General features: G+C 45.5%; 1 protein-coding gene across 2 annotated transcripts in view; it reads right to left on the reverse strand.

Moving 5' to 3' along the window:
- fid (fire dancer) overlaps positions 1 to 12,955 on the reverse strand; it is a 223,549-nt gene that overhangs the window by 14,413 nt on the left and 196,181 nt on the right. For both annotated transcript variants that reach the window (XM_069321862.1, XM_069321861.1), the window contains 2 exons: positions 12,378 to 12,547; positions 11,932 to 12,073 (listed from right to left, as the gene is read on the reverse strand). In XM_069321862.1, the coding sequence (XP_069177963.1) occupies positions 11,932 to 12,073; positions 12,378 to 12,547 (312 nt within the window). The remainder of the gene's footprint in view (positions 1 to 11,931; positions 12,074 to 12,377; positions 12,548 to 12,955) is intronic.

Genomic DNA, 12,955 nt, shown 5'->3' on the forward strand with positions numbered 1-12,955 from the left:
CATTAAGTCACTGCACATTCTCTCATGTGTATTATACATATATAAAACGCTAAACTATAATGCCAATCCTGATCTCAAAAGCTTCATAGAAGGTTGTAACAGAACCCATGAGCACCACACCAGAAATAAATACAGTTTTGATATTCCTAGAGTACGACTTAATCAAACCAGAAATGCTCTACAAATCAAGGGGCCCAGAATGTGGAACGACCTTCCCAACCATGTTAAAGACTGTACCTCTCTCAACCAGTTTAAGTTAAAAACGAAGCTATACCTAATAAATTCCCTGTAGCCTACCTTACCCCTCTATTGTCAACCCATGTATGTTTTTTGTTTTTTTTGTTTTTCAAATCAACGCTGTTTGAATGTAATTTTCTGTAATAATTTGTAATTGTATTTGTGCTGCTTTTCCAACAATGTTCCCCCCTCTTTTACCTCTATTTTTATTTGTACTCAACACATTTTGTTCTTTTTACCCATTAGTTTTAAGCTTTAGTCATTAGTGTTTTTTCCTGCCCGAAACGCTTTGCGTAATAGTGGCTTTAGGCATTGTATGTACTAGCTCTATCTATAAAGCCAACAAACTTTGTAAAATCTCTTTATGTATGTACCTTTACCTAAATAAATATTATTATTATTATTATTATTACTTAAAAGAGACGAATCCTATTTGTTAATTTTTACATGGGTACCATCGAACAGAAAATCCTTGTTAACATGGTCCTAAAACCTGACGTCTACTTTAGGTATGTTCACGACATATTCCTGCATCTACCTCATATTGAAAATTTGCCACAGTTTCAGGGTGAATTCGGGCGAAGTTTCGTGCTAAGTTTCACTTACGAGATGGAGAGTGAAGGTAAGCTGGTGCCTTTCCAAGATAGATCAGTCTCAGGAAGAAATGGTGGCTTTCACACTGCAATATACACTAAGGAAACCTACATAAAAATGTCCCTTCATGCTATTAGTGAGTGCCTTCACAGGTACAAGTGCTAAGGACTTCTATGTCAACAGTTCTCTTACAGTTGGAAGCAGGTTGACGAGGAATTCAGCACAGTAAGGCAGGCCATAGTCAATCATTGATTCTGAAACGGACACGTCTAAGAGATCACTGAAGGGAAGGTGACCCGCCTGCACTACCTCGGCCAACAGTGCATCATCTGTCCCTCCTATTAAAATATTTACCTGGAGAACTTCTTAGTCATGATTAACAAAACGAAGGAAAGTCCTAAAAGACATTACTTATAGAAACGTGAACCCCCCCCCCCCCTACCGACACCAGCCAGAAGATCGAATAATCAATATACTACAAGAGCAAAAAGACCACCAACTTGCTCATGAAGATCTCTCCCGACACCCTAGTGACAGTTACAGCCCCGCTCCTGTGCCAGGTAAGTCCACTACGGACTCACCATTGCCCGTGCTACTTGGAACTTTTTGTTCCGAGTAGCTGAATCTAAAACAACGCCACCTAGTGAAATGCCTTGAGAGAAATGTTGTCTATTACTTCACATGCCCCCTTGGGGATTGTCAGCCCCAAAGACCTCGGTATTTATCTGAATTTACTTAAGAGCCACTATCTTTCCTGTGGCCTAGACGAGGACAGGAAGCCGGTGGCTTGTCAAAGGTCCCCAATTCGTCCAGATTGTTTTTACCTATTTGGATCTTAAATTGCAACAATGTTTGGCATTTACGGCTTCGGTGGATAGGAGGTTACATGGGTTTATTACCCTATGGGTGAAAAAGCATCTCCTGTTATGTCTCATGCATTGCGGCTTGTTGAACAAGACAATGCAGGACAAGGAGCAACAGTAATCGTTGTTCCATGTTTGTGTTACATCTGACCTTTTGAAAAAGTTCTTCTGATCAATATCCTACAAACTGTTCAGTATTTTAACAGTTTCGATGAGAATCAGCCCTGACATGTCTGGTTTGCAGTGTGGCCTTCAGCCATTCCTGATATTTGTTGCCCGGTGTTGAACTTTCTCCAAAACAGAAATATCTTTCTGAAGATGAGGTCTTCATGCTTGGCTACAATATTACAAGTAAGCACACTTGGATTATTATACTTATACAGTTGAATAACTACCTTTTCATTGAAGTCAGAGGTTCACTTGACTATTCCTAGGGTTTAGCGAGTTTTTTCTATTGAAGTTCAAACTTATTGTGCAACTTTCAATAAATGATGGATTCTGACTCCATGGTCCTTTTCTCCATCAATCTGCTGCAAGGCAATATTGTTAATATGGTAATATAACGTGGACTGTTATGCCCCACATGCAGGGTCTTGCATTTTTCGATATTAAAAAGCATTTACCAGACTTCTGACCATTTGTGGAGTTCATGTAGATCTGTTTGTAAGGCAATATCATTTTCACTTCCCACTTTACTATAAATCTTTGTGTCATCTGCACATTTGATGATGTGATTTGTAATATTCTCATCTATGTCAATGTTGTATGACAAACGGTTGGCCCCAAAATGGACCCGTGGTACTCAACTTCTACATTTGTCCAGCCAGATTCATTTTCGTTTAGGACGACCCTTTGCTTTCTTTGTTTTGATCACCGTTTTATCCATTCTAGTATTCTGCCATTTATTCCATGTGTCTAATTTTCTTGCTAGTCTTTCACGAGTTACCTTATCAAAAGCTTTAGCAAAGTCCATGTATAATACATCTACAGGAAGTCCTTTGTCTGAATAGCTTTTTACCGTTTCCAAAAACGTGACCACTATTGTAAGGCAGGAGCTATTTTAAACAAATCAATGTTGCATTGATTTTACTAGATTGTTTACTGAAATTGTGGGTGATTCCCTCCTTTAGGATTCTCTCCGTGAGCTTGTAGATGTGTGATGTCGATCATACATCTACACAATCGGACGTTAGTTTTCTGCTGAGCTCTCTCTTCTCATTATAGAAAATAGGGGAGACATTTGCATATTTCCAGTCTAGTGGGACCATCCCTTGGTCCAGAGATTTTCTGAAAAGGAGTTTCAGTGGTAGACAAAATAAGTAAGTAATTTTCAAAGAAGTCACCAAGCCGGGAAGGCTATGTAGCACCATCAAATGTGCAGAATAATCAGAGGGTGCTAAATATTACTGAGGATGCCAATATGAGAACAGAAACGCATAAGGAGAACGATATCAAAAGCATCCGATTCACCAAGAATTCTATCGAGGGACAAGTGACCATGAGGGGCGGTCGGAAAGCAAGACACACACTCGTCCTGGAAGTCAGGACATTCAACAAGGATATACACAACTGTAAGAGGGACAATGCAGTTAGGACAATAAGCAGCGAGGCGGCGCTCCATTAAGTGTCCGTGAGTTAAGCGCGTATGGCCAATACGCAACCTTGCCAGAACAGTTTCCCACTGCCAGTTACGGTGATAGGAGGAAGGCCACAGGGACACAAGACTCTTAAGAGTACGCAGTTTGTTACCAGTAACAGAAGACCAACAATCCTGCCAACGGGCAAGGATGGAGGAATGAATAATTGGGTAAAAGTCGGAATAATGCATACCTTCACGGGAGATGGGACAAGTGCAGATAGATTCCTTAGCAGCAGCGTCCGCACGTTCATTTAAAGAGACACCAATATGGCTGCGAACCCAGCAAAACTCAACTGTCTTAAATCTACTGGCGATAAGAAACTGCCAATGTTGAATCTCGACTACCACCGGATGGACTGGATTAAAGGACTCTAGAGCCATGAGGGCACTGCAAGAGTCAACTACAACCACAAAGGGGGGATTGACAGTGAGAAAGCAGAAGATGAAGAGCACAGAGAATAGCATAGAGTTCTACTGTGAAGATGCTAGTCTCCGGAGGCAGGCGACACATATAGGTGTGGTCAGGAAAAACAACAGAGTAGCCTACACTGTCTGCAGACTTAGACCCATCAGGTTAAGATGGAAACGGAGCGGGAATGTGAAGAAAAGTGTTCAAGGAAAAGGCGTTTCAGAACTGTAGGAGGGGGTAAAAGGTTTAGTGATGTGGGTCAGGGATTTGCAATATTGAGGAAGGGGGACCCTCCACAGGGGCAAGGACGGAACAACACCAGGAGAAATATTAGTAATACTAACCGAAAGAGAATGTTGCGGGCGAGACAACCGGACAGAAAGAGGGAGGTGGTGAAGGGGAACAGGAACTACAGAAGGGGAAAAATTCAAAGCACGACACAGGTGAGAGTGGGGTGTTGTAAGGACCGCGCAAGGTAGTGAAGACAGTAACGATCTCGGCGGTCCTGGAGAGACAGGAAGCCAGTGTCAGCGTACAAGCTGAGGGTAGGAGTCGAACGAAAGGCACCAGAGCTGAAACGCAACCCAGTATGGTGCAAAGGATCAAGACGGCGAAGAGTAGAAGGAGAAGCAGAAGAGTAAGCAGGGCAACCATAATCGAGTTTAGACAGTACAAGAGAGGAATGCAAAGAGGAGCGTGTGCCTATCCGCTCCCCAAGAAGTATGTGACCTTGTGACCTTAACCTTAAGTAGGTTAAGGGCCTTAGAGCATTCAACTCGGAGGTAAGAGATATGGGGCTACCAAGATAAACGAGTGTCAAAAATTAACCCCAAAAGCTTCACGGAATCTTTGTACACAAGGGGATGACCATAAAGCGACAAAGAGGGACAAAGAACGACATGCTTCCGAGTAAAAGTCATAGTACAAGTCTTAGTTGCAGAGAACTTGAAGCCATGATTAGTGGCCCAAGACAACACGGCATCAATGGCAAGTTGAAGCCACCGTTGAAGGAGAGGCGAATCATCACCTCATCAGTAAAGAGTAAGATCGTCGACATAAAGAGCGGAGAAGACATCAGAAAGAAGGGAGGAAAGAAGACCATTGAGGGCAACCAGAAAAAGAGTAGTGCTCAGTACACTACCTTGGGGTACACCTTTGTATTGCCGAAAAGAGGCATAGAGAGTGGCACCAAGAATAACTTTGAAGGAACGACGAGAGAGGAAGCTTTGGAGGAAGAGAGAGAGCCACGAAGGCCAAAAGAACAAAGTTGGGACAGAATATGGTATATCCAGGTGGCGTCATAAGCCTTTTCCAGGTCAAAAAGGACAGCAACAACAGCAAAAGCAGCAAAAGCGGTACGAATATAGTCTTCCAAGTTCACTAGGACATTAGTCGTGGTGCGGCTCTTGCGAAAACCAAATTGAGAAGGAGAAAGGTGGTGATGGTGCTCCAAGAACCACATCTGACGAACATTTACTATATGCTCAAAGAGTTTACAGACACACTGCGTGAGGGCAATAAGGCAGAAGTCCTTAGGGGATGTCCCAAGAGACCCCGGTTTCCGAATAAGGAGTACAACGGTATCGAGCCAGTCCTCAGGGACTGATGACTCTCAGACCTGGTTATACAGACTCAGTAAATACTGAGACGTGCAAGGAGGGAGATGGGGAAGCATCTCATAATGAATGTCATCCGAGCTTGCTGTCGTAGAACCGCAGAGGGCCAAGGGGTCAGATTCACGAAGCAGTTACGCAAGCACTTAGGAATCTGTACATCTTTTCTCAATCTTTGGCGGCTTTGTTTACAATTAGTAAACAGTTAATGAGCTCCAAAGCTCCAGGAGGCTCTTTATAACAATAACAACAGTTGATAGTTACGTTTTCAAGCTTGTGAACTGTTTAATAAATGTAACCAAAGCCGTAAAATGTTGAGGAAAGATGTACATGTTCGCAAGTACTTGCGTAGCTTCGTGAATCTGGCCCCAGGGCAGACTGAAGTTCAGAGAGAGAGAGAAAGCATCGTTATAGGGAAGGTGGCGATGAGTGCGGAAATTTAAGGGATGGGATTCAAGAACGGGCTTACGAAGAAGGAAAGATTGAGGAAGATGAGAACCAGAGCTAATAGTAAAAAAGTGGGAACCCAGTTCGGTCGTGACCTTCACTGGGTCCACCACAAGAGTACCACGGAGGTGAAGGACTGGTGAGACATCTGGAACGAACTTACCCGCTATCTTGCGGATTTTCTTCCAGATCTGCGGCAGAAGAGTATCGGACGTAATGGTGGAAACATAAGATTTCCAACTCTCACGTTTACCTGCATGGATGGTCCTACGGGCCACCGCACTTGCCATCCGAAACAAAATATAAGAATTAGCCGTCTGCCTGTGTTGGTATTTCTTCCAGGCTGTACGTTTACAGTGAACAGCCCGAGCACAGTCCGCATTCCACCAGGGAACGCACTGTTGCGTGCCCTGGGAGATAGAGCGAGGAATAGAGCAGAGGGCAGTGTCGAAGACGGTGTCATGAAAAAGGAGGAGGGTACGAGGAAGAGGCAGAGCGGAGAGGTAGGAGAGAGTAGCACGGTAGGTGAATAGGTTCCAGTCAGCCTTGGCAAACTGCCACCTAGGAAAGGAAAGGGGAGGGTGAAAAGAGAAAAAGTTAACAAGGATGGGCAAATGATCACTGTTATGGAGATCATCAAAGACCCGCCACATGAAATCTAAGTAAAGAGACGACGATCAGAGAGAAAGATCAAGACAGGAAAGGATGCGAGGGCGAGTCCACAGGAGTGGGTTCATCAGAATTCAGAAGAAACAGGGAAGAAGAGAGGAAAAGCGGTTTGAGAAGGCAGCCTCGGGTGCTTGTCAGAACATCGCCCCAGAGGGCATGTCGACAGTTGAAATCACCCAACAGGAGCACAGGCTCCGGCAAGGGGTCCAGTAGGTGCTTAAGATCAGGAAGAGAAAGTGGGATATTTGGGGGGAGATAAATGGAGCAAACCATATGCCATTTACTCACAAAGACACGGGCATCAGAACATTGGATAGGCGATTGAAAAAGTAGGGGGACGAAGGGAATATCAGTACAAATCAAGAGAGCAGTAGAGTTATGAAGATATGAGCAGTATAGAGTTATGGGAGAAGGGGAAGAGAGAAAGGAATAACCACGAAAGTGACCAGGACGAGCCCGAAGCATCGGCTCCTGGAGACAAACACAAAGTGGTGAAAACTGTGTAATTAGAAGTTGGAGTTCATGGAAGTTGGAATAAAGTCCACAAACATTCCATTGAAGAATAAACATTGGCAAAAACAGAAAGGACAACAATAGAGAACAATGAAGAGAGAAAGGTACAGAAGAACACAGCATATTAAATAAATCAGGATCAGGGCCAGCGAAGTCAGGGTTGGGGGCATGGGTAAACTGAGTAAGGATGGAGTGAAGGGAGCAGGTGGATAGACCAGAGGCAGACAGGTAGGGTCCGGAGGAGGAGGAGACAACCGAGAGGGACGGTCAAGGACAGCAGGAAGAGGAGGGGTAGAAACCGGGGAGCGTACCTCAGCAAGGGCAGCAACCGAGAGGGAATCAAGGGCTAAAGAAACCTCTGTAGCTGGGACAGGGGGCCCGACCACCGAAATGGGAGGGGATGGAGCGAGAGAGTCAGAGGTGGGGGGCGAGGAAGAAAGTGATGCCTTCTTACCCGCTGGGGAGGACGAAGGAGAGGAGTAAGGCTTACATTTCTGACTCAAAGAGACAGGTGATCCAGAAACAACGTACTGGGCGACAGACTCAATTGTCTCAACAGGAGAAGATGAACGGGAGTGAACAACATGAAGATTGCTGGGAGGATGATGGACATCATCCTGGACAGACAGGCGGTGTGGAGGGCCAAGAAATCTCTTGGCCCTCCAAGAGACTTCTCTTGGCGGGAGGGATGGGAAGAAGGATCGGAGAAAGACGACACAGGAGACATGGCAGACTGGGTAGGAAGGGAGGGAAACTCCAGATAGAGAACCAGGAGGGGGGGCCCTCTTCGGGACAGAACGCAAAGGAACAGGGGATGAGGAGGAGGCAGTGGGCGTGTCCGGGTCTAAGGCCTGGAAATGGTTGTGAGACTGAGTAAGGTTGGAAAGATGAAGAGAGGTAGAACTCAACACTCGAATATAGGATAAACAAGCGAAAGGGGTGAGACGGTGAACTTGGCATCTTGCTTCAGGAAAAGATAGACGATCCTGGTGTTTCAAGTTGAGGACGGCTTCCTCAAGTTTGTAGTGTATACACGAACGGGAGAAGGTAGGGTGGGCCTCACCGCAATTGAGGCAGCGAGCCTGGGAAGAAGAGCACTCAGATTCAGATTCAGATTCAGATGTTTATTCAGGTAAGGTATATACATATAAGTGATGTTACATTAATGGATTGATATATAGATAGAGCTAGTACATACAATGCCTAAAGCCACTATTACGCAATGCGTTTCGGGCTCATCGTCCCCACACATGGGGCATAGATACACAGTACTTGTGCATTTGAGGGCACCATGCCCGAACTTTCAGCACTTATTATAAAATATAGGAGAGGGAATGTACTCGTGAATGGAGCATCTGGCACCAGCAAGAATTATAAAGGGCGGAAAGGTCCTGCTATCAAAGGTGATGTTCACAACTCGAAGGGGCTGACGGCGACGATCACAAGGGGGTCGAGTGAACATGTCCACCTGGAGGACAGAATGACCTTGGGCTTCGAGGATATGTTTAATATCCTCATGGCAGTCATTTAGGTCCCTAACACCAGTTGCAACATGGTGCGGGAGAAGAACAGTGCCAACACTGGCATTTAACCGAGCGTTTTTGGAGACCCGAACAGGGGCCCAACAACTGAGTGGATAGCGCTTCGGGTTCATAGTCCTGAGATTCCAGGCTCGATCCCCGGTGGCGGCGGAAATAAATGGGCAAAGTTTCTTTCACCCTGATGCCTCTGTTACCTAGCAGTAAATAGGTACCTGGGGAGTTAGACAACTGCTACGGGCTGCTTCCTGGGGGCATGTAACAAAAAGGAGGCCTGGTCGATGATTGGGTCGCGCGGACTCTAAGCCCTGAAATCATCTCAAGATAACCTCAAGATAAGGGGTCTCCCCAATGCAGGTCAATGTGGCTAAGCGGGTAGCTGCATCTTGAGAAGGAGCAGCGACGACACGTGTACCAAGACAGGTGGGGTTAAAAGTAACAGAAGCATCTACCAAATCAACAAGGTGTTTATGAAGGGAGAAATCGTCTGGAGGAGAAGAATTCAGATGGTGGAGATCAAAGTATTAGCCCGTGAAGCAGGACCAAACAAGGCGTGGTACGTATTAGTATGGGAAGGGATCATGCGAGTGCGGCCGTGGTAGGGATAGCCTTGAGAACCCCCAGAGAGAAGGGGGATTAAAAGGCGCCGTAGTCACAATGAGAGACTGAGCAGTGCCAAGGGACGAGGTGGTCACCACTGGAGGCTTGCGACTTGACTCTACCACAGAGGAGGGAGGGAAGCGGGAAGCGGGGGCAGTAGTCCGGTCTGGGCCCAATGTAGGGAGGGGGGGGGGGGCTACAGAGCCCAGTCTTCCATCACAGTCCGACTCTGGGGCCTGGTCGCCCACCCCATGAGCCTGGGTAAGAGAGGTCGTGTCAGTATCCATATATCATGTATTTTAAAAGGTCTGGGGCCTGGAACCAAGGGATACCACCTACCAGGGCAGCCAGGGAGGCCGTGCGTGGGCCAGTGCAGGAAGGGGTGCATCGTCCCCAGCAGTGCTCCCCCTTTTTAACAAGAGTCTCCTACTGCTTCGTCCATTCTCCTACACTGGGGCAAACCCCTCATTCTCTTTTTCGCCCCAGCCTGGACACCCAGCAATCCACTTAGGGCAGCCCCTCACGGGCGACCCCTCCAGCGGGCAGTCCGGTGACTCACAAGGACCCTACGTTTGTGTTCATTCGCACGTACAACTCCCAAAGAGGGACAGGAAAGGGGGCGGGGGCAACCCTCACCAGTCCCAAAGAGGTGTACGTGAGCCCTCCTCACCACGACAAGGAAACACAATGGAGGGGGATTTATTTACTAGGCGTCTTGTATTTGTGTAAAAGCAATTTAAACTCCTGACGTTGTTTCTAGGGATCAGAGAGACTGCTCCTGCATTCTGCACAATACTATTCCGTACATCATCGCTTTGGTTTTGTGCCTGCTTGTCGTCAGAGATGTATTAGGCTAGTTCTACCTGGCTGGGTGGAGAACTACATCCTCTCCTCCATCTTCTTTCATGATCATATGCCCTCTCCCAAGCTTTAGTTTTGAATTTGTTCTGGTCTGTGCTTTTTAACTCCTTTAGTTTGTCTCTTACTACTGTCTTTTTTTTTTGTTATTTACTGTGAGGTCTGGGGAGATCTGCACTTTGTAATACCCGCCTAGACCTTTTAGTTTATGTGCACTGTTAAGTATACTCCTTCTGTGTTCAAAATTTGCAATGGTTATACCAACTATTTGCTTTAGGTCTGCCTAATCTCCCTACATAGGAAATACTTTAACCCTCCGCTACCCTTTGACCCTAGTTCTCCTAATAACACGTCGCATTTTGACGTATACTTTACGTAACACAAAAACTGTCGTACTAGAAAATGTTAGAGGCTCGCGAAATTAACAATATGTCCCGTTTTCAGTCCTTGAGTCCTCTGGTAGGTGAGGATAAGGAACTTAAGTACAACAGTTTCTTGAGGTTAGGAATACTCGCGAGAATGGGCTGCCTCCTTGTCTATCAGTTTCTCAAACATTTCCTCAATGATTTGCTGATCATTCTTGTCTCGCTTTTTGTCAGGTTTCTTATAATGAGGTTGCTTTTTGTCTTCGTCCATCCAGCTTCTAAATCTCTCTCCAGAGTATTTGAATCCCCCTATCCTGAATTCTGCCAGCCTTCACAGTGTTCCTCAGTGTCTGAGTACCCTCCGGGGTCTTCCGGTTGACACACTGGAAACATGCCTATTGTTACATCATTACCTTGTGACCCTCTTGCAGTTCTTTTAGTACCTTGTGACCATCCTGCAGTTCTGTTAGTACCTTGTGACCCTCCTGCAGTTCTTTCATTATTTTCTCATGAATTATGTGTCTTTATTCTAATAGATTTTTACCTCTACGTTCCCATTCATAGTTACCTTATTATTCCTTTCTGTTGTTACCTCATTATTCTCCCTTGTAGTCCTAAGTTCATTGAGTTTGTCATTGCATGTAATGCAGTAATTGTGAATGTGTATGAGCCTCCCATACCTGCAGGACAATCAGGAAGTGACTGTGTGTGAGGTTCCCATATCTGTAGGAGGATCAGGAAGTGAGTGTGTGAGGTTTCCATACCTATAAGAGGATCAGAAAGTAAGTGTGAGAGGCCCCATTCCTGAAGGAGAATCAAGAAGCGAGTGTATGAGGTTCCCATACCTGTAAGTATTCCTGGGAGTTTGATGTCGTCGATGTGCGTGGTGGTGAGTTTATATGTTACAGACATTTGCGTCTCTGCTCTACTTCCTAGGACACTAGGCTACGACCACCTAGGAGACTATGCCATCACAACCTAGGAGACTATGCCGTCACTATGTAGAGCACTACAACAACAACAACAACACTATGAAGGACACTATGATCAAGTGTTCTACAACACCAAGATATCATTATTTATCTTCGACTTCTAGACTCTCTCTTTCCACTAGGCATTATCCCAAGACATGGTTCAGTATATCTAGAAAATAAAACTAGGTGCAACTTCATCTAAATCCTTGGAACATGCAGTGCAGGAGGAAACAATAGTTTAAAACACGTTTTCTTGCCTATTTTACAGAAAAATTATCTATCAACTATTTGTTAATCCAAAAAGTGACATAAGACGTAATTTTGTACAAAAACAATTCCCACAGGAGAGCTAGAAAAAACTATCGAGGAAGAGAAAGCTTGGGGCCATCAGAGGTGTTCACTATTCTTCCTCCTCTGAAAGAAGAATGGAAAAATTCTGTCATTGCTCACAAAAAGTTCATCTTGGCATTAATTCTCAGATGGCCACAACCCTTTAAAAATAAATATACATGATGGAGAGATTAGGGAAAAACTGGAAGTGAAGAAAAACACAGAGGAACAAACACTGCACTATCCGCCTCAATCAACCTGCTGGCTATTGTCGGAGGCTACCTGTAGGGCCCGTCGCACGAAGCTGTAGCAGGACTCGTTGGGGCTACTGAGGTCTGAGGAACTCTGCGAGGAGGACGCCGCACCCACTGGGTCTATGGCGCGGGACCTAGTGCGTCGCCGGCCGTTTCTGCGACTCCCATACCTGAAGGAGGATCAGGTGGTGAGTGTATGAGGCTCCCATACCTGTAGAAGGATCAGGGGGATAATTGTGTGGGGATCCCATACCTGTAGAAGGATCAGGGGGATAATTGTGTGGGGATCCCATACCTGTAGAAGGATCAGAAGGCGAGTGTGGGGTTTCCATACCTGTTGGAGCAACAAGTAAAAATCAGCTATTACATATAGATAGCTCGTGTACATCTGGTTCATGTACAGCTAGGTCATGTCCAAGTGACTCGTGCACTGATGACTCGTGTACTGATGACTCGTGTACAAGTGCCTCTCACCTATTAGAGGGACAGGAGTCACTGTCGCTATGGTTGTGGGCGTGGTAGTGCAGGAGGTCGTCATCGTCCGTGGTGGTGGAGTTGAGGTCACGCTCAATGCTCGAGGCCTTGTCATCGCTGGAAGACTGCTCGGGCCGGTGCCACGGTACAAGCACGTCCTGCGACTCAAACTGAAAGAGGAGGGATTATGTTTTATTCATATTATGTTCAGACACAAGGGAGGACTTCCTCGTGCGTACTGACGTTGGGGAGTTGTCCAACGTAAAATTACATTAACTAATTAGGAAGGGATGTAATCCCGGCTTACAGCATTTCGGATTTATGATTCCATGCGTAAAGACTGCCAGGTCCAGTTGAGAGAACGATTATTACAAATGGAAAGACTATGATTATTAGTCACTGCTCGGTAAGAGTTAAGCCCTATACTTTATAATAGCTAACTGACGTGCAAAAGATTATATTCGTTGTTCATGTATACCAACTCAAGTCTCAAGACTGACCAGACTGAAGGCCTGTATACTATTCAGGTTTATCATTTGATATTTCATGTTCTGTAGCTTAGACCTGGACTAGATGAA

Source organism: Procambarus clarkii, chromosome 10, assembly GCF_040958095.1.
Source record: "Procambarus clarkii isolate CNS0578487 chromosome 10, FALCON_Pclarkii_2.0, whole genome shotgun sequence".
In the NCBI taxonomy this organism is placed as follows: Eukaryota; Metazoa; Arthropoda; class Malacostraca; order Decapoda; family Cambaridae; genus Procambarus; species Procambarus clarkii.